Source organism: Cyrtonyx montezumae, unplaced genomic scaffold (assembly GCF_038088225.1).
Source record: "Cyrtonyx montezumae isolate F1298 unplaced genomic scaffold, pur_monq_1.0 scaffold_8, whole genome shotgun sequence".
NCBI classification, from domain to species: Eukaryota; Metazoa; Chordata; class Aves; order Galliformes; family Odontophoridae; genus Cyrtonyx; species Cyrtonyx montezumae.
The window spans coordinates 4336100-4358940 of record NW_027072089.1 but is presented as its reverse complement, the minus strand read 5'-3'; the positions used below and the strand labels follow the sequence as shown (position 1 = coordinate 4358940).

General features: G+C 38.6%; 1 protein-coding gene across 1 annotated transcript in view; it reads right to left on the bottom strand.

The window, feature by feature from the left end:
- COL22A1 (collagen type XXII alpha 1 chain) overlaps positions 1 to 16164 on the bottom strand; it is a 198059-nt gene extending 181895 nt beyond the window's left edge. Inside the window, exons 1-3 of the mRNA XM_065752765.1 lie at positions 16147 to 16164; positions 15828 to 15986; positions 10352 to 10918 (exon numbers count right to left, since the gene is read on the bottom strand). Coding sequence (XP_065608837.1) covers positions 10352 to 10918; positions 15828 to 15918 — 658 coding nt within the window. The 5' untranslated portion in view covers positions 15919 to 15986; positions 16147 to 16164. The remainder of the gene's footprint in view (positions 1 to 10351; positions 10919 to 15827; positions 15987 to 16146) is intronic.
- Positions 16165 to 22841: the final 6677 nt, after the last annotated feature.

Genomic DNA, 22841 nt, shown 5'->3' with positions numbered 1-22841 from the left:
ATGCTGCTGGTAATGTTAAAACAGCATAATCCCAGTGTGGCATGCATGTCAATCCTGTCACTTAAGTTTTTTTCTGCAACCTTATAATGCCTGTTGTGTGACCTTAAGAAAACCATTGGATGTGCTACAGCTAACTCAGGTCTGAAGTAAATAGATGCAATATGCTGAGGCAAATCAGTCTGATACTTTCTCTGAGATTTAATTAAAAAATTATCTTCTTACTCATTCATGGAAAATGATTTACATGGAAAGTGAAATATTACAGAGGATAAAAATAAATGAGTGTAACTACTCTCTGCTCTAGATGAGAGCCACAAAAATCAATCTTCCTGCTTTAGTCATGTTAAAATAAGAAGTTAAAAAAGGAAACTACTTACTTACAAAAAATTCTTGCCCTTGTGTGACCAAGACAAAGGTTTGGAAATTTCAACAGGGTGTAAAATGTTATGTTCTTGGCCCATGAAAAACAAACAAACAAACAAAAAAAGCTGAGACTTTATTACAGGCCCTTTGCACTAGAACAAGTAAATACACACACTTCCAAAGCCAAATTACTTGAGATATGTAACCATCTCAAAATAATTGTACAGCTGAATTTGGTCACGGGGTGTAACAATCCATTTACTAACTCCGTTTGTTTAACAGTCCTGTGCTTTATTCTTGCACCTTAGTCAAGTACCCTGGATGGTATTTTTAGCTAAATAATAATATACAAAAGGGTTTACAATATATAAAAAAAATCCCACTCACAAAGATAAACTGCTAATTATGAATGATAAAAATCCTTGTTTCTGAACCAGCCCTAAATTAAAAGATTCCTGTGTGCTATCCTACATTGTGTGAAAATGTAGCACCTCGCATCATACAAAGTTGTGAGCAGGTAAATATTACGTTCCTGAGAAATGCATTATAAATACAGCATTAGCCCAAGGAAAACAATTCTTCAGGATATTTGCAAGGCCAAGAACAGTTTACCAGATAGGTAAAAAAGCCAAGCATTAACTGCTATGCTTAATAAAAGAAGGAGGAAAAAAACAAGACGGAGATTTAAAAAAAATTGTAGCTCTGCATATTTTAGACTCATCCTTAAATTATACTTCCAAGAATCAAACTGCACAGTGCACTATTCCAGTCCAGTTCTCTCTGATAGCTTGGAGGAATAGTTAAAAGATACATCCCTAAGTATATTGATTTGTAACTAGCACCATAAATTTTCTGGGATATTTTGCCTTTTTTTAATAAGATGTTATATACTCACAGTTTGGGATATCACATGACATGTGAGATACAGCTGAGATAATGATGACTCCCTTCTGGCATCATGCTCTGTTTACCTTCTCGTTAAAGCAGTGAGGTTGGCACTAATAGGACGTGAGTCTACAATGAGGCTGTCTCTGCAAGGGGAGTGTGATTGCAGGTGCCCAATAAACTACACTGACAAAATATATAGGGAAATGAAGTGTCGAGAATGAGAAAAAATGGATATCCAAGGGGATTTTTTAGGCATCTAAGTTATTTTCCCTCCCAAAGTGCCCAGGCCGGTGTCCAAGTGGCTTTAGAAGATTTCCAGCGATGGAGACTCCACAGCCTCTCTGAGGTTTTTGTTTGCAGAGAAGCTTTTTTCTTACAATTTGCACTTGCTGCCTCTTGTCCTTGCACTGGACACCACTGAAAAGTGTTTGGCTCTATCTCCGTTGCATTCTTACTTCAGGTATCTATATACATTAATATAATCATTGATGAGAATTTGAATAAAGACGTTTTAATTACCTAAACACATACTTGGGCACTCTGGTGAGTCAAAGCCATTTTTCAGCCTTCATAGGATATAGCATAGGATATAGAATGAGATGACTGGAATGGACCAGTAACATGGACTTGGCAGCACATGAACTTGCCTGATCATTCCCATTTTGATTCCTGAGGAGAGAACAATTTGTGTATGGCCCTAGCTTTATTACAGTGAAAATCTGAAATACCATTAGGAGGAATGGATCTGTGGGCCTGTCTCAGGATGCAACCCTCCTGCTAAAATTAACAGGGAAAAAAAAAGGCAATCCTTAGCAAAGGCTTCTTTTAATAACTTTAATTAAAATAGCTGTCTTCTTCTCAGTTACTCTTAATGATATTATAGCCATTAGCTGCTTTTTAAAGCATTATTTCCTTGTTATAATGAGTCAATAGACTTCAGCAGGTAGTACCATAGCCTCAGATAGCTAGATATTGGCTGTCAACACGAGGAATACGAACAACTTAACTGAGCTCTCTTGAAAGATAATGAAAAGAGATAGGCACTCAGAAGTTGAATCATGCCACTTGTCTTGGGCAGTCTTCTTAGAAAGGATGAATCACTCTCTGGAGGTGTCTATTTTTTTCTATTGACTATCAAAAGAGTCTAGACAAATAACTTTCAAGTCACTGAAGTTAGTTATGAATCCCACAGAAGATACTTGAAGGTAACACAACTTGTTTTATTTAATTTGTGAATCTCAGTTCTGATCCAACGGATGCTTTAAACTCAGTACTCACTCGCAAGGAATTAGTGTGATTTGTGAAAAAGCACTATTACTAGCAACTAAAATTCTGTAGCACCTTCCTACTTCTGTCATATTAGTATTGCAGCCTCTCACAGAGATAAGTTTTCACTGCCAAAAGTGAGAGTCTTTTATAGCAAATAACTAATATATGTTATCCATCTTGCTATAAAAACCTGGGGGAAAAAAGCACAGGGATTTTGACTGCAGTGTAGCTAAACCAAGTCTTGCCCAGCAGTGGTGGATTGGTTGATTTTGTGTAGTTATACTGCAGTAAAAATGCCCTGTATTTCATCTTCACTAGGGCTTTAACATCTTATGTTTTTTATCTGCAAGATTGTAAAAAAAAAAAAAAAAAGAACTGATGCCTCAGGCTGAAAGGACACAGCTTTGTTTTCCAGAGTGTACATAAAAACACATGCATAATATGTATGTTTGTATGTATTTTTCAGTTTCCTGGAGTTTGGATCAAGTTATAGACAAACTAACAATTTTTACTATTAAGATATAATGAAATGAACTCAGTTTTCTGACATCATACAAGGCTACTGTTCAACAGTTTAGGAACAACAAGGGACAAAAATCACTGTATCTAGTTGATCCAGCTATTCTTCCTGTGAGATACCCCTCCTTTTCCTGGTCAGTATTAACATTAGTACTTGCACTTCCCAAAATGGAAAGCACGTTGAAAGGTATTTTATGCAGAACTCCAGAACACCCACCATGATTTGCAACTGCATTAATGCCACAGGACTATTTACCACTTCATCAAAAAGTTAGGTGTTCAAAATTACCTGAATGCTTTTTTTACATTATAAACAGATTACCAATTTAAAAAAGAATTTGGTTTAGGGTGTAACCTACAGGGGCCTTAATGGTATTTAAGCACCCTGCAATTTAATATCAAAAATAGTCCACCAACATAACCATGCTGTGGCTCTACCACTGAGAAAGAAATACTCTAAGCAGATCAGTACATAGCAATTGAATTTTGTCTGTTGGCCCAGATCACTTAAAATAAAATTAGAAATTATGTTCAGTGACAGAAAGGACCAAAAAACATAGAAAATTTCACAGAAGAAACTATGAATCAATTTATGTTGTCACAGAAAGAAAATTGTTTGAGTTGAAAAGGACCATTAAAAGTCATATAGTCGAACTCCACAGCACTGAACAGGGAAACCTACAGCTAGATCAGTCAGCTCAGAGCCCTTTCCAACCTGACCTTGAATGTCTCCAAGGACCCGGAACACATCCATGCCTCCCTACCTTTATTGAGGCACTGCTGAGCATTACTGCTGGATGAAAAAGGAAATAATTATTTCATATGAGTTTGAATTCAAGTAACAACTTCCGGGTGTAGCAGAGAGTCCACATAGGTCTTAAATGTATCAGAGACCTATCTAGGAAATTTCAAAGTAAGTCTTTAGAAATTTAAATGACAAGCTTTGCTTTAGTCCTAGGCTCAGAGATAAACATCCTGGTCTCATAAACACAGATCAAAAAGACACAGAACTGGAAGAAGAGATGTCATAGAATCATGAAGGTTGGAGAAGACCACTAAAATCATCGAGGCCAGCCATCAACCCATCATCACCATGCCTACTAAACTGTGTCCCTCATTGCCTACTTCTACCTGTCACATCTTGAGCAGCCTGTTCCAGAGCACTACCATTCTTCCAGTGCAAGGTCAGATTAAGGGTCTGTAAATTAAGTGCAGAAAAAGTCTTGGCTGCACAGGAGAGCTATTAGCTTTGCAAAGGACACCTGGCAAGGGTTTTCTGTTCATCTATCTGTTTAGCATGATAAGAAAAGCTTGTAATTAAGCCTGAAACTTCAGAGGCTTTTTAGTTCCTTGCCATAGCCTCCTGCTGAGAGTTTACACACAGAAGTCTCGGTCAGAGTTCATTTGCTCTGCTGAGGACTCCTTTCTGGTCCATTACAAAGGGAATACCAAGACAGATAGGGTTGTCCCAAGGACAAGCCCTTTCTTTCACTACATCATTTGGAGCCCATTGTAGCTGGTAGAAAGCCTCCTCCTGACTGCATTTGGTATATGTTGGGCTCCATGTCCTCATTTTTGAAAGTGCTCAGCACTCCAAGCTCCTGCAAAATCAATGAGGGCTGCAGGCAATGCTGAGCAACAAGCTGATAATAACTTCTGAGCACATGACAATATGTTACAGCTTTTTGTCTGTTCCTATATCTGCATTTCTCTTTAATTCCTAGACTGTTTAGGAATGGCTCCCATAGTCACCGTATTTTTCCTCTTTTCATTCTCTAAATAGCACATTATTTTTTCATAAGATGTGATTTCTCCTGCCACTGAGACTCATACTTTTCCTGATTGTCTCAGTGTTTCTTTCTAATGTCTGAGACTCACTTTTATTTGTCATAAGCCTAACATTCTTTCTGCCTTTACAATTAGTTTTACTGTACATTAAACATTGTTCAGAGAGATTTCTTTTCTGAAAAGCAAGAAAAACTATTTCAAGCTAAGATAGATGTTATCATTCAACTAGATTCTATGATTTTGGACAAGGTATTGTTGGCAGTTTAGAGTTTTATGATACTATTATTATTTGAATGTAACTGATAAAGAAAGAAACTGGAAATAAAAAGAAGGCAAGTGCAAAAGATTTAATTGATCTCATTTTACTGAATCTCTGCTTTCAGAATCCCTTGTTAGGGTTTCCAGTGGTCGGTAGCAGGCTGTTTTTCTCAGCTGCATCAAAGATGAGCAGAAGTAACTCCATTTTCTGCCCTGGAGTTGCTACTAAAACTATGTTGCTTCACTGATTATTGGATCCATACTTCTGTTCCCTAAGTAAAAGGCAGAAACAAGATCACATCTGCTGCAAGGTTGAACTGTCTCTTCACTGTCACTCTTTCACTTACACAAAAACGCGTGCACTTTCCAGCACACAAAGAAAGAAAAACAAATTGATAAATCACTTTTCAGAGCTGAGGGACAGAAGGTAGCAGCTGTAGGATCACATAAATATCCATGTGCTGCCTGGAGGGACCGACAGACACTTCGTGTCCGTGTTAGAGCAGTGGCCAGCTTTCCCATCCCACCTATCAGTAATAATTACAGGTACTGAAAAATCTATTTAAGATAAAATAATAGAATCATGAGGAGATCGGTCTGCAGTGGGATATTTTTGTTAAACAGGCAGCATATTCAAGGCAAAGCAGGCTGTGCTGAAGCCTAGAAGCTGAGTTTGAATGGGACGAACCTGCCTAGCAATCCACTTTGTGGCAAAGCACCACTTCACATTTATAATGAGAACACATGGAGGATTCTGCTCAGCTTTCTTTAGCCCTTAGCTAATGCTTATGTAGTCCATCAAGCTGGTATGAACTAGCATGGTACCAAAAGATGCAAGCTTTTCCTCCTGTCTCCAGTTACTTGTACTCACTTCATGCCAATTTCTCCTCTGGGACAGCAAGCAGCCATGTGGCTGCACTGTGAACTAAATCTGAGAGAAAACTAATCCAGGAAAGAAAGTAAAGACATTCACTGGCTCCCTGCTGTAGTTCATAGCAGGGCCACTTAAAAGCCTGTGCTGACAGATGGGAGAAGCAAGCAAGGAAGAGTAAGACATTTTTAGCAGCAGGGCTGGGTTTAACTGGTCGTAAAAGAGCACTGTTGCTAATCTCAGAATAAATCTATTCATTTCAGAGTCACAAGCAAAATAGGAAGTTATTTAAGTGAATTGGAGATTGTACAGTAGGACTGCAGTTGCAATCTGGGAAAATAGCTTCTTCTAAATAATCTGCAGAGGAACTGAATCAAAGAGAAGTCACTGCTCAGCTCCTGAGCTCTGATATTTTACCAGTTCTGGAACTGTGGAACTATAGGACTTAACATTTCACACACTGCACACACAACCCAAAATCAAAAGAGACAAATGCAAAATAGAAGAATATACTTTATGAATCATCTGAGCACATGCTGCTGGAGTTGGTATCCGCATAGAAATCAATGATAAAGTATTGGTACCCACCAGACACTGAAATATTTCAGCTCTAGTTCACCATGCCTGGAAAGAATTTGAGATTGATTTGAAGTCCTTTGGTCTTCCTTATACTTACAGAAGAACGCATTGTGAAAGACAAATTAAGCTCACAGGCTACTGAAAACTGATCTTAGAAAGAACTGCATTATAAATACTACTCACTAATGGTCATGGACCAATGCTGAGCACAGTACTTCCTTAAAAAAACATCTGCTTGTGGGTTTCCTATAGGTGTAGAAAAAAATAATCTTTAGCAGAAACTATAGCTCTCATGCCAAATTTCAAACTGTGAAATAGAAGCTTTGCAATAGAGGATTAGAAATCATACATACATATGGTAGCCCAAGTTTGCCAAATCATAGGCTTCTCATTTATGAAGATTGAGAATGCTTTAGGAGAACATTTTTGCTCGGTTTTGCAAGCAGCATCTTTTCACCTGTCTGTCTTAACAACAGCAGAAAAATCTGGTCCAGAACACTGTAATCAGCTTTGTTTAAGGAATTATAATCTCTGACCACGTGTGGGCATTCTATGGCACCATTGCAATGTTTTCCTTATCGAGGTTAACCTCCAGAGCCACCAGATTCATGTCAGGTCAACAGTTTTATATATATGCACTAACATATCAACTTCAGCATAAAATGAAACCTGTATTGAATCTGAAACAGTTGGCTCTGTTTGACAAGCATAAACCTACTATTTACCTACCAGAAGCAGGTGCCAGTGTATTTTTAAATATTCCATATAGCTGCCTGTTTTTATCTAAACAACATTAAAGCAGAAACTCTATTTAGAATGCATGTCTGGAATTTTTAAGAGAATACATCTCTCCCACTGTCCTGTGAAAGAATCACCCATTTTTACCTTCTAAATATATCCACAATGAATTGGAGACTTCTGGCAAAAATAACTCCCACAATGTCTCACTGAGCAGACATAATTTTCTGATTCTGTCTTGCTCATTTCCATAAGATCAAATGGGAGCTAAAAAGTTATTAATGCACATAATGGCATGTTCTTAGCAATAAATTCAGTCAGATATAGCAAGATGGAATGATGGAGTCTAGGACAGACAGCCAGGAAGACCAGAGACAAGTGATTATGAACAGCTGTTGGCATGAAATCCTGTATTTTCAACACTGCACATGTCTTCCCATTTCGTAATACAGTAGTAGAAGGACTGGAAAACTCATCATTGGTCATTACAACAAAAAAATTTTTTCCTCTATCATTTCTACTCACTGATTCATGTCTCCCAGAAGCTCACAGAGGACTGCATCTATTAAAAGCCTAGGCTGGCTCTGATGATACATACTTTTATATCAGAACGTGCACAAACTAAATAGCATCTTGGCATATGCCCTCATCATGTCCTCCACCCACCAGTGTTTTGTGTGTTCCTGTTTTATTCAGAGTTGTCACATTAGAATTACAGAGTGTTAACTACAAAATCTATTATAAGTTTACCTTCTAAATATGTGTAAGACATAACCTTTACAGTGAACTCCTCCCCTGTTCTTGCCATATTAAAACAGCATTTAAAAGTGTAACAGGCACCAGAAGAGATTGGACTCTCCCCCAGCTCTCTCTCCAAAACAGCTCCACTTCACAAATGCACATGACAAAGAAAGGTTACCCTGTCTCTATGTTAATATAAGACAGGATTGAGCTCCAAGTATAGTGAGAAGGACTGAAGCCAGATATTGAGTAGAAAGTCTCCTGAACCAAGGCTGGAATGAAGGATCTAGGGATGTTACACCTTCCTGCTGGGATCTCTGAATCAGAAAAACACCCAATAGTAACAACTTTTGCTGACCTATTTCTTAGAACTGCTGTTGCTGTGGCAATTATTTCACTACAACAACTGATAGACTTTAATGCACCTGTGTTTGCTGCCTTAATTGTTAACTCCCCTTTTTATGCTGCATCTGCCTGTCTCAAAATACCCTGAGCACTTGGATGGTCAGTTCTCCTTGTCACTGCCAACTATCTTACACTTCATTATTCTGCCTGAATGGTCCTCAAAATGTACAAATTATCCACTCACTGTTTGTTCAGCTAACTCCCTTCTTTTCTGCTCCTATTTAATTAATAATGTTCATCGACAGCTGTCCAATTCCCTTTGTTCTTACATAGAAACCAATCCATATAGCAGTTTGCTTTCTCCTTAAGTTTTCCTGTAGTCAATACAACTAAAATTTTCCCTTTCATTTACCCTTTCAGAGGCTTTATATCTCCACACCAAAACTACTGGTGAAGGTGGAAGCAAACACCTTGGAGAGAGACAATTATCACATATGGATGAAATATGCTCCTAGTAATCCTTTGGGATCTATTGAGGAGTGACATACACATAAAAGAATGTACTATGGACTTTGAAAGCCACAAACAAATGTCATTATGCTCTGCCAAACATGCAATTGTTTTCTTGAGAGGGCAACAAACAGGTAAGAAGTACTGAAAAAAGTTATTCTGGAATAGAAATGTGACAGATTTTCAAAGGAAAATTAGAATTTGGTTGTTCAGCAGTTGTAGTAGTTGTAGTAGGAGGTTGCTTGAGTTGTTTGAGTATATCTGCCAAGGAGGGCTTATCCTGCCTTATTCTACTCTGGTCATAGTGTATAATTATATATATTTTCACGGAAAAACATTAGTTCCTTCAATCTGCAATGCGTAGTGAATAGCCAGCATGATTTTCACTAGTATCAGACTTGCACTATCTACAAGCATTTTTATTCAAGCAGCAAAAAAGCAGTCAAATCATGACATTGTGGGACAGTGTCAACAGGACTATATCTGCATGTGCAACTCTCTATTTAAGAAGCATTCATAAGTCCAGAGCATTAAGTTAACACATCTTGCAAAGGGATTTTATGGGGAGCAGTAATAGAACATCAAACTTCTTCTTTCCAGGTAAGTTACTGCCAGCAGGCAGAAATGCAACTTCCTAGCCCTCAGACCTGGTTGTTGACATTGCAACGTGTTATAGCATTCCAGAGAGTTTCATCTGTTGTCTTTCAAATTCAGGCCTATGATCCAGAACAGTATCTAATTAATTTGACCCAAAGAACAGAAAATGACCACAACACACACTGAAAAGCAGCAAAACCAAGACCAGGAGAGTGATTTATCACTGTTTTCTACTAAACACCATTTTAAACATCAGATTTATCGGGTTGCTAGGCAGAGCACTGGTGAACACTAGTTGTCAGTAGAGTTAAGATGTTGAAAGGCAGAAAACAATAAGTTCCCTTTTGTTTCCTAAGGGAATATTCTCAGTACATTATACAGTACACTATTTTTAATCTTATACAGACAGAAAGTAAGAAAAAACAGAAAAAAATAAAAAACTTCCGCACTCAAAAAAAAAAGAAAAAAGAAAAAGAAAACACAAAAACAACACAATGATTCCTACACAATGTTAACCAAAATTTGGTTATTAACAAGATTGTCAGCTTTCTCACCAATGTCAGCATAAATCAGATAAAATTCATTCAGTAGTCCAAAATATGGTAGGGCAGCTGAACTATTTCAAAATGAAAAGAGAATTCACAATCTGGTTTCTAGCTGACCACTAGAAGCTGATCTATATTTTAAGCTAACTTGTGCAGAAGAACCCAGAATGAAAGCAGTTCAACACAATCCAGATAGTAAAACGACTTCTTACAGAATGGAAGATAGCAGAAGACATTAAAATAAAGAACTATGAGAGGAAAAAATCACAGCTTTTCACACCTACATGCTAATCAAAAATATTAATTATCATTGTGTAAAACAAATACAAAGTCTACTTACTTTCACAGAGACGTCTTCTCAGCTTCCCCCGAATTTTATCGATGGCATTGTAATCAGAGACATGAAACACATGAGCAGACTTTGGTTCTGAAGCAATCTCATCCAATTCTTCTTTTAAGGCTTCTCCAACACCCACAGCAAAGATCCTAATTCCAGCCTGACGTGCTGCATTGGCTGGATCCAAGACATAATCCTGGCTCCTTCCATCAGTAAGAAGGATAGCCACTTTTTTAACAGTTCGATCACTAAGTCTCCCACCTGCTTCTTTAGAAAAACTGTAAGTGTTGATGTATCTGAGAGCATCTCCAGTGTTTGTATTACCACCATAATACCTAATTTTTCGGGCAGCCTCTTTGACTTCCTCACGGGTTTTGTACTTTCCCAGGTCAAACTCTGTGGTTGGCTGGTCACTGTATCGCACCACACCGACACGAGTTTTGTCAGGACCAATCTCAAAAGTTTCCACCAAATTCGACACCCACTGCCGAACCTTCTCAAAATCTTCTTTCCCGACACTAGAGGAGGCGTCCAAGATGAAAACAAGGTCATAATGAACATTCTTGCAACCTGCAAAAGTGGCAGAATGTACTGCTGAGGAAAGTTGAAATGCAAGTATCAGGCATAACAAATATTCCCCAGGCATGGTTCCTCAGTGAGCAATGCCAAGGAGACAACAAACCCTCTCCTACTTCTGCAGAGAAAGTGCAGATTCCCAGCCGTTCCTCCTTGTGATTCACTTCTTCTGTTTCAGATCTACAGTAGATCAGCGCACAGTTCTCATTGAAATGCATACCCTTTCTCTTCCTGCACTACTAACTTCCTCTGCTCAATCTTTCACCTACACCATCTGCATGTATATGAAGCTATTTTTCTCTTTTAAAAACTTCACTGCAGTCCGTTTGCTCAGGAAATGCTCTGAAATGACCTTGGCAGCTCAAGAGACCTGTTATGACCTTACCTATGCCAATCTGACCTTGAGTTGTGAAGCTTTCGCGTTCCCTCCTGTATTACCATTATGACTTATGTATTCCTAGCTAGAAGCAGTTCTTCTGCTCAGCATCATAGCTTGGTGAAACAACTTTATAACATGATTATTTTGATTTTGAATCTGTCTGCCATTGACTATTGACTGAAGGATGACTCACTGAATACTGGAATGGCTTCCCTGACAACAAAAGGCAGTTTCTTTGTAATGAAAAAATTCACTCATCTCCACAAACACCCTTCTGGCTCCAGCCATGATATTTGTAATCTGTGGTCTGTGTAATCTGAAAGGCAAATGTATTTTAATTGCAGATTTTTTGCCCTATGAAACCAGACTGATTACATATTTGTCAGCTGCCAAGAAAATAAATCTCCCAGGAGATGTTTTCTAGCTCTCTCTGAATGCAAACCAGCAGGGAAAATATTCATAAAAATTCCCAGAGATGACCAAGATATATCAACATTATGCCATAGCTGGAAATAAACATGGTATATATTTAATCTACCATTATAAGTCATAGTACCTAACAAACTACACAGTTTCCAGACTGAAGGCTCTACAGAGATAGTTTACCTATGGTCACACCCACCAGCCATCATTTCCACATTAGTTCTTGTCCTACATCATCTCACAAGTACAACTGCTTGTTTGAACCAAACCTAAAGGGCTAATTTGACAAAACATGTGGAAACCAAATTGATTCAAGACAGAAGACCGGTCCATACAAATGCCTTCACCGTTTCATTATTAATATCACAACCATGGCATTAACTTCCTCCATGCTCTGACCTGGACTGATAAACCTACTTCCATTGATCAGAAAATCTGGTAGAAGGCAAGAAAAACTGTAAGTCTATGAGTATGCTCTTTGAGAGCAGTTTTGTTCTCTATACAACAGTAAGTGACATCCTCACCATATTGTTTGTGCATTTTCACACACAGATAAATTCCAGCCAGGCTGCAGCAAATAAATGTCTACCAGTGACCAAGATACATTATATCATAGAATCACAGAATCTTTGGAGTTTGAAAGGACTCTTAAAGGTCACCTAGTTCAAATTCCCTGCAATGAACAGGAGCATATACAGCTAGATGAGGTTGCTCAGAGTCCCATCTAGCCTGACCTTGAATGCCTGCAGATGGAGCATACACCACCTCTCTGGGCAACCTGCTTTGATGGCTTACTATCCTTACTATAAAATAAACTTATTCCTTATGTTTTAATCTCTCTTTTAGTTTGAAAACACTTCCCCTTGTCTTATCACCTCAGACATGCTTCACTTCTATCAACTTGCTTGGACAGTGGCTGACCCCAGCTGCCGTCTTCAGACCCCATCTGCACTCTGCCTTGCTGACTCATGTTCCTGGCCTGATCTTGGACCTGTTTCATCACTATGAGCTTCTCTGATGACCTGGATTCTTGCTTGAACCACCCTCAATCCTGACCTCTCACCTGTGGCTCCCCTGGCCTTTGGAAATACTTGATATACTTGAAATATTTGATCCTTTCTGCACTCCTGAACAGATGTAAAGTACTAATGTAAAGGCATCCATTGCAGGTGTTAGCTGAGGAGTAGGAATTTTTCCCTAGTACAGACCAAAGAATATTGAGGTATCATACACAGTTCATCCAAGTATTTGCATGACAGCTAGCTCAGTCAATGGAAATATGAAACATACTGTCAAAGGTGGATGGGTATGATGGTGTTAGCATATTTCTTCACAGAGTTCTGATTTCTGAATTAAAGGGAGGTCACGCAGCCTTCACCCACACCCACATTCGAACTTACATTTCAAATGTTAGTTCTGCTGCTATTGATCACTTTCATGTTGTGCACCTGCCCTACAGAGGACAGGAGTTTCACAACAGTCCTCTGAACTGGAGTGTGTGGATGGCTCAGTGACATAAATAGGACTTGATGAATAGGGCTTGTGTTCAGATAAGAGAAGAAGCATTACAATCAGGCATTATAACACTGTAGAGCAACACTCATGGTACTACATGATAACAGTGAGAGAGGCTGAACATATACTCAGTATGTTATGGATGGTAAAAAATGAGTATCATCTATTGCTGCATTTTCTTCAGTTGTAGGGGACATCCCAGAGACCCGACCAGGTATTACTGTTCCTCCTGTGTCAAAGGGAAAAACCTGTCCATATGGGATTGAGGTCGTGTCCATATGGGATGTCCATATGGGATCATGTTTTGTGATGGAATTTTGTAAGTGAGGAAATCCTTGACTGTAACCACAGAGCAAGAAGGATCTGGATGGATATATCAGCAACATGAGCAGCTACCTGAAAGCTATTATACAGAGACTACAGTAATTCTTCCACAAGCAGAGAGAGTGTGAAGATGTTGGAATATATGGTTTTAAGTTATGAAATATCAATTAGATTACATCCATATGTATTTTCTAGATTGATAAGTGTAGCTCTGTTTGTTCTTTGCAGAATATAAAGGATGTAACAGAAATGTCTGATTTACATAAGGAAAGAAAAAATCACTGTTAATCTCTGCTGTCAGAAAGAATATTAACTGAGACTAACTACAAAATATAAAGGTTTAACTATAAAACCTACGGAGTAAAGACCTTCCTGTTGTTCAGTTTAATGACTTTCACCAGATGAGATGACTGTACTTTAAAAACAAACAGAACAGAAAGAATTCATCCTATCTGTGTTCAAGGGCAATGAGCCTTAAAACGAGGTGTTTCTGAAGTCTAAAAAGTGATGCCTATTCAGGCAGTATTGCAGGGCAGAAAAATATGGTCTTTTATGATTATTTTCTTAAAGTAAGTCATTCTTTGCTGATGGTGGTGAGATTAAATGCTGCAGAAAAGCTTTTAGTAGTTATGAATCTGCATTTTTATTACTGCATTGTCCACTGCTGGGCAAAATTGATTGTTTTCCAAGAATGCTATTGTAATGTTGTTTACTGGCAGAAATGGTTCACGTTAAGGGAATTAGGACATAATTCATAGAAAGTGAACTTTCAGTTTTTTAATTACAGGAATGCTCTGTGGAACCACAATTCCAAGAGTTACAATCACCTGTTCAGATGCTAGCTCAACCATTTTGCTACACTGCCATTAAAAATAGCTCACAAAGAAGCCATAAGCCCAAAATTATTTAATGTAATTATATAATGAAATTATAAATGGTACTTCCTTTCCATAACTGATCCACTAGCACTAGAAAAGATGAGATTTCACTTTGTTGATAAGTAGTTCTTCCTCTGAAACTTGATACTAAAAAACAAAAATAATAGAAACATAAAAACAAAGAATCATAGAATGTGTTGGGTTGGAAGGGATTGCAAAGATCATCTAGTTCCAACCCCTCGGCCATGAATATGGTTGCCAACAACTAAGTCAAGCACTAGATAAGGTTGGCCAGGGCCCCATCCAACCTGTCACTGCGAGAACATCCAAGGATGGGCATCCACAGCTTCTCTGGGCAGTCTATGCCCTCTGAGTAAAAAATTTATGCCTAAATTCTCATCTAAATCTCCCGTTTTAGTTTAAAACTGTTCACTACCAGATCATGTCTGGTAGTCAATCTTCCTCCTGTTTGTAAACTGCCTTTAAATACTGCAAGGCTGCAGTGAGGTTTCCCCAGGGCCTTCTCTTCTCCATACTGAGCACATCACATAACACCTCTGCAAAGCAGCAATTCCTTAGACTGAAAGTCTAAAAACTCTTTTTTTTTTTTTCAGTAAGAACTAGTCCTGACTATAAAATAGTATCTTTCCTGGAAAGAAACAGAGAAACCCTCTGTCTCTAAGCAACTTTGGACTCTTATTATAAATAAGGTGCCTATAGCCATTGTTATTCCCTGCATAATTCACTTGCAGATAAATAAACTCTTCCTTCTCCTCACAAAAACAATGTGCCCTTGTGAAGACTACCTGTAGGAACAGGCTCTCAATTGCACAGTTCTCTAATCCATTCACAGAATCACAGATTAGTTGAGGTTAGAAGGGAACTCTGGAGGCCACCTGTTCAAGCAGGGACACATCATTCAGTGGCATTTCAGCAGGTAGTGCTAAATGGCACAGGCTAAAAAACATGCCAGGGACCCAGCTAGATAGTATGAACCATGAGATGGAAGGATATGAAGAACACCCTGACTCTGTTTATTTCACTAGGAAAGTCACAGCCAGAAGAAAGACTCACTCACCAGGTCTAATGTGAAAACCACTGAAATCAGTGTAAGGGGTGATCTCCATGTCACCTCCATGGATAAGGCATATCCAGAACAAATTGCATGCTGCTCCTTTTGTTCTGGGTTGCTGGAAACCAGAAACTCTAGTTAAATCATAACCCTGATTCCTTATCTCCATTCCTAAGTTCTATTTTATATATTTTCATTAGTAAATGTCTTGCTTGATTTCTTATTGCTTCCTTCCTACAGTGATAACAATTACAGCATCTCAGCCTTGTAAAAGCTCCAGCAGCTATTTTACAAGAGTGGAATAGTGCATACCTGCTCTCTGTGCCTCAGTTCTCTCCTCACTGAACACAAGTGTGAAAAGAATTAGGAGACAGGGTAAATGGCATCTTCCCATAACAGACATATCTCCTTTCTCACATCAGCTTGTCTCTTCACCGTGGTGGGAAGCTCTCTAGAAATCCAATCTGTGGCCTATCAAGGAAAATAAAGAGCAAGTGTTATCTCACAGAAAAATAAACAGTAGTAATGATGCAAGGCATGGGAGCATCGATTTGGGGAGTTGTCTCTTCCACTTGTCATCTTGTTGATGAGACACAAACCACCCAGACAAAGAGGCAAGAAGTTCACCTACTTTTCAAATGCTATAGCCTTTCACTGCTTCTATTCAGTGCACAGGAGCCTGAATGGAGAAGGAGAGAGATTACCAGATTATTATACTTTAATTGAGCTCACTGCCAACTACACAATCAACGCACTGGAGTGGAAACTATTCTTGACATGGCCCTCCCACATATTCATCATTAGGAGATACAAAACACTGAGCTGGGATACAGCCCACTGCAAATCTCACAACACATTGCCACTTCGCCCATGGCTGCTTTCAGTTCCCAAGCCTCAGAAATGCTGAACATTAAAAACACATGGCTGTTTTCCTATACGTGCTTACTGCTGACCATACCTATAGTCATAAACTCAGCAGCTTCAAAACATATCTTTCAACTATTTAGGTAAGAAATGTACAAGCTCAGGTGGAACACCTTCAGTTGAATGGGATTGTCTCAAGTATACCTTGTCTGAAGCCACAGAAGTCAGGCAGTGTTGTAACAAGCTGTGACAAGCATAGCTACATTTTCCAACATGAATCTTATTCCTTTCTTATTGTTTAAATAATTAATTATTCATTTACTATTTTAAAAATTAATTTTTACTATAGGGATCATGAAATCATTGCAGTTTAATGCTCTAAAGTCCATACAGTTTCCTGCGTGAGAAATCATTTTGGAAGTTTCTCTCAGCTCCTGAGTCCATCTTTTACTCTTTAGTGCGCACATTTCTTGGTTCATTTTCCTAAGGAATCCCTGCTTCCTCTCTCTTCTAACATGCACATCAGCTTCTTTCCCTTAATGTGTAAATAAGGCATAAAGGGAACACTGTATACTGTAAGTCATTGCTGTAGGGCTGATTCTGCATTCTAGGAAATTTCTTTGCAAAGCAATAGGATACTGGAGGAATCACAAAAATAAATAAATAAATAAAAACACAAGAATAGTGAAATGTGAACAGCATTTGTTCACATAAAGTCTTGATCAGTCAAAAGTTGGGCCAATCTCTACTACGTCTCTCAGAAATTGCATATCATTCTGGTTTAGGAAATACAAAAGGAGAGGAAAGCCTTCTGTACCTGTAAATTCTTGTCCTCAGAACAAAATGCATGCTCCTGTATTTTCAGAGATCTTTACTATACGCAGACAAGGAGAAAAAAATGCACTGAATACATCGTGCACTCTACAAATAAAAAGTTGGAAGCATCTGCCATCAGTGGAATATAAACATAAGGTAGGATGCAGAAAACAATGTGCTTTATTTATAAAGCACCATCCCTAAATCCAAAGGGCATAAGCAGGTGCTGTAGTTTACACCTCAACCAGACAGGGTCTCTGTGAGACAGTGAGGTTCTTGTAGAGCTTGCTAGAAAAGGCTGCAAGGTAAAAAGGGCATTAAAATATCACCATGCCTTATAGTAGTTAGAATTTCCTTCTAAATAAACACATTACTGAAATACCGATCAGGCAGCCGCCTGTGGAGGGATCAGGGAAGGCAACTTTAAATAGCTATGGGAGCCTGCAGCCCAAGGTTGTTTTTTTTTTCCTAGGAAATGTTGGTTTCTGGCATTTAGATGGGAAACCAGATCTGCCATGGGGCATTCTGCACTTTCACCGTTGAGAGCTCGAAACGTCATTTCTGTGTGTCTGGGCTTGCATGGCAGCAAAGTTTTATAAATACATTATTAAAAACAGCCTCTGCCAGCTGCTAACTCATACAAGGCCAGGATAAATGGAGCAGACCACCAGCTGGTGTCACTCAGCAGAACAGCAGCGGGATAAGAGACAGCTTGAAAGGCAAAGATGTAGTGTTTGGTAGACATGCTTCACTTCATCCACTTTTGCTGAGACGGAGGGGCTGCACATACAACCAGACTTGAGAAATGTGTTTCTGAGGAGTCACTCAGCCCTGCTTTAGGCTAAAATATTTCAAGAGCTCATTGCTGTGTTATGAATGCTGAAACGTATCTCAGAACAGTCATTTAGCCTAAAAATAAGGGAGGAGAAATGCAAATTAAATCAGAACATCTGCTTAAAATCTAGAATCATAACCTGTGGTGGCTTTAATACACATTTGTGGTTCAGTGTTATTCTTGCACTCAGGCCAAATACATCATTTTATCCATTTTTATAGCATGGAGAATTGAACCAAGTCACTTAACTTTCAACTAGTTTATAAATGGACATTTCAGGAAGATAAAATTGCCCCACGCACATCAATAGGATTCTTATAATGACAGTGAAGTTTTCAAAGGTATTAGAAGAAAGGTTGGAGATAAAGCAAGAGGTTTTCTACAGTGGTTTCTCCTCCTTTTCAGTTCACCACCATGAGACTAAGCCCAGACTGCCATTACAGCAGCTGACCAACATCTATGACCCATTCCAGGAGGAACTGTTGAAAAGGAGCCCAGAGTGGGACAGTTCAGGCTTCAGAGTGATCCAGGAGTAAAAACCTATTGTTAGTGGATCCTGTTTCCAATTGCCCAACATAGTTTTCTATTGTTATTACTTAGTAATCATGCACAAATATTTGTCCTAAAGTGGTATAAGTCAGTGTACAACCTTTAAAAACACCTCTTTTTCTTCTGCTTATTTCGCAAACTTCACTGTGAGATTACTTTGTGACATATTTACATGCATTAAGTGACACTGCAAAAACAGCTGACAAACCCTACTATGACTGAGTTTGTAGATTTCAAGCCCAAGGACCCATTTTTAATAGTTTAAGGGGAAATAAAGGAATAATTAATTCTGACTGCACACAAATATGATATGGGGATGGCATCCAGGCTGAAAAAATGCTGGAAAATGTCAAAGTGAGCTCTCTATGCTTAAAATACAGGCCTAGGACCAAGCTATTTGTACAGCCTCACAGCTGAACAAACAATATGCAGAAGATGGACACAAGCTCTATACAACATTTAATTTTGCTATTGCTTTTTTGGAGTGGTATAGAGTTCTAGGTCCTTTCTTGAACAATAAATAAAGTCACTATGGCAAATATTTGCTCATAAAAAACATTTAAAATGTATATAAATATATATATTAAAAAATAAAAAGAAGGAAAACTGAGTCTTATCATCTCAAAAGTCCTTTATTCTTTTGCTCTCTGTCAGGTTTCTCATGCACTCCTAGATTTTAAGAGAAGATGCTTTGTCTTCTTGATTTTTATGAAGGCTGGGAGCAGAGCCTGTGTCCAAAGCATCACATACACATCCAGAACCAAAAATAAACAGCTGAGCTGAATTTTATTGTTTGATTTTTTTTCCTGATTTAATCAAAAAGAATATCCTGACATCATTTTATTTGGAAAATAAAGCCCCCCTCCTTTGTGAATAAGATGGTGCAATTTTTCTGTCATGCTCTCTCTGTCTTTGTTCTGCCAGAGTGTGATGCTGAAGGGACATATAGGGATTTGTTCTAACCTGCTTATCAGATAATACTTTCACATCATCATAATTCTGGGGATAAGGAGGGGAAATTATATGATAGCAGTAAAACTGTGTGCTTAGAAATGGTATTCTGCAAAAATGAAGGGAAAAGAAGGGACAGATGAAAGGAATGTGGAAGAGCAGAAAACTTCACAGTATTTCTGAAGTGACTGATTTAAGCACAAGCACTGGATAATCCCTCCCTCAACCCACCAGCCACTGCTCTTCTGTCCTATTTAGGGAGAGGTCATCAATAACAAAAGTCTTGTGAATGAAAGATTGGAAAAAAAACAAGTCAATTTCTATGATCTCCTTCATCCTCTAAAGGACTGAGTCAGTCACAAAACTGTATTAATGAACAAAAAAATAAAAGCCCACAAAATAATGGAGTCAGGATTAATATGAGAATTTCAGAGGTGTGATCTCCTACCTCACGTGAGAAAAAGTTCAGAGACTCTACAGAGGTAGTGCAAGGAGCAGCAATGCATGTCTGAAGGTAAAAGGAAAACCAGTTTGGGACTTTGGTGTGCTCTTTAGCATATCTGAGCTTATGCTGGAGGACATGTTTTACTAAACCCAAACAATTACCTGTTTATCTTGCTGTTAAAGTCAAAGGTGGCTGCTAATACATTTTGCTTAACTTTACCCATTTGTCTGCTGCCACTGAACCTTCACTGTATGCCATATAAATTTTCCATGCTGGCATTCATAATGTGATTTTAAATGTCTTTAGTATGATCCTCTGAAGAAGAAGCTAGTTTAGGGTGAAAAAGACAGTATCCAATTATAAAGCTTTACACGTACATGCAAAAATTACAAAAAATAAAACAAAATAGAAAAAACAGAACACTAATGCATCTGACGTCTTAGCAGAGTCAGCTTGCTGATCATGTCTCTTCCAACTACTGAACTAAGCAATTTAATTATCTAAATTATTGCTGATATGAGCAGGAAGCAGACCATATAAAAGAGAAATGGGACTTTCTCTCCCACGATCTGCCCATGCCATCATATATATTAGTTGAATGCTTTTTAAAGGAATCATCCAGTGGCATGTCTGGTAGCTGCAAAATCATCCCAGGCCTGATCCAAAGTCAACTCTAGTTAATGAAAAAAGTGCCACTGATTTCAACGAGCATTATTTCAAAGTCTATACGAACAATAAAGCAGAAAACCTTCCACTAACACCAGTACTGCTCCTGAGGTACTTTACTCATAGAATCACAGAATTAAAGTTGGAAAAGACCACTATGATCATCTAGTCCAACAGTCAGCACCACCAGGCCTACTAAACCACATCCCTACCAGTTGTGTTTAACAACAACTGATACAAACCTGCTGAAAACAGAGAAGAGACTCTCCATAACTCTGCACTTTGTTGGATGGGGACATTCATGTACCCTGATAGCCAACAAATCCCCAGTGTTTAAGTACTGCCAATGCAGCAGAAACTGAAGAGTTTCTTCTCTCCTTTTGCAATATCACATCTCAAGAGCAACTTCTACCCTGATCCCAAAAAAACAGGTAAGTTGCATAGAGATGGTTAGCATGACTGCTAGCCAAAGAGATCTGTCATTTTGATAGGACATTAAATGGAGCGCTGAGGAAAGATCAGTAGAGCACTCAAACCCATCAATTTGTTTGCCTCAGCTGAACTCTTACGACTCTGAAGTACTTGGTGCTGAAACTACAGGTTCCAATGAATGATTAATATATCTGCATTTGGAAAGAAGTTTGACTGTACAACAAATAAATTACATATAAAACAATTAGGAAGATAAATTTAATAAATAACTGTTTGCTAAGTGACTGGTGCCTGTCGAGGATTTTCAACGAGACGAACTGGATGGGAAAAATATACAGAGAAGGGTAACTAAGTGTCTAAAAGGGTCATAAAGCATACTCCAAAGGGGACTGGATTATCTCAGCATGAGCATTTTCTAATTTCTGCTCTAATTTTCTGTTCCATTTTGTAAACTTAGAAATGTTCTTTTAACCTCCACAGCATTGCACGTGCACTTGTAGGGAAACCTAAGAGAAGGTCAGAACTGGAATTCAATAGTTCCTGACTCCTTAACCTATGCTTAGATCACGCATCCCTCAAACTGATTCCTTTGTAAATGCACCCACTACAGACAATTTAAAACAAGCTACTACTGGTTGCCTGCCAAATTGCTGCAATTCTAAGATGCTCTAAGTACTAGTAGAGAACTTTGCAATGTATTTTTGCCTGCTGCAGCTATGCAGTGTCTGAAGGCTGAAGCCTTGATGCAATTACTCCATGTATAACTTTACAGTGATTTATTCAGAGAAAGTAATTCCAGATCTGAATGATATACTTCCTTATCAAGGTTATTGATTGGCTTAGGAAACACCAAACTAACCTGACATAAAAGGTTTCTGTGACATAATCTCCCAAATCCTGAAGTCTGTGGCTAGGTACCTCCAAATCTGTATCACCCTTCCCAAATTTACCTTGTTACCTCTCCTACAAACAGGCTTCACTTGCACGGTTGGACCAGTAGTCCAAACTATGTTACTCAGTAAGGCAACTCATCCATCCCAATAATGACTCCATCTCACCCTGACTGTTAGAAAACATATTTCCTCACCTATATATTTATTATCTTTACACATGAAATGTCTCTTGTGCTGCCACTTTGTCAGGGTTTGCAGTGTACGCATACTCTAGAACTGGAAAGTCCAGAGTCTGCATGCAATTCAGAGTGCCAGAAAATGAGGATTACAGATAACACCGTAATCCTCATGAGGAGCCTAGTTCAGATATTTGATTTTACAGTCACTGATGTAATGGATGTCCAGCTTAATGAGGACTGATGTAAGCAAGGAGAAGACCAAACCAGTGCCCACAGAGGAAGTAAATAGTTTAAACTGTAGATTTTTTTTTCCCTCAAAATCCTGAGCTTGTCCCCAGTACAGCCTTACAGACATATATGTGGAGCACATTGGTTCTTCACAGGGTCATAGATCATCAGTCCTTTGTCCTAAGTCTTGTAACCTGCATGGGCAAAGACCCACAGATCCCATTTCCTCTCAAGTATAGACAGATAGGTTCCAGCCCACATTAACTACTAGGAAGAAGCCTTTAACACTGAGCCCCATGAGGCTATTCAATATGAATGCTGTACTCATAGAGGGCCCATTTCTTTTATATCCTCATGGAATATGGCCCTGCTTTTTATATCCTCATGGAAGTTCTTCCAGCTCCTGGAATGAAACCTAATATTTTCTTTTTTAGTACAGTACAGGATTATGTTAGTAAAAAGACCCAT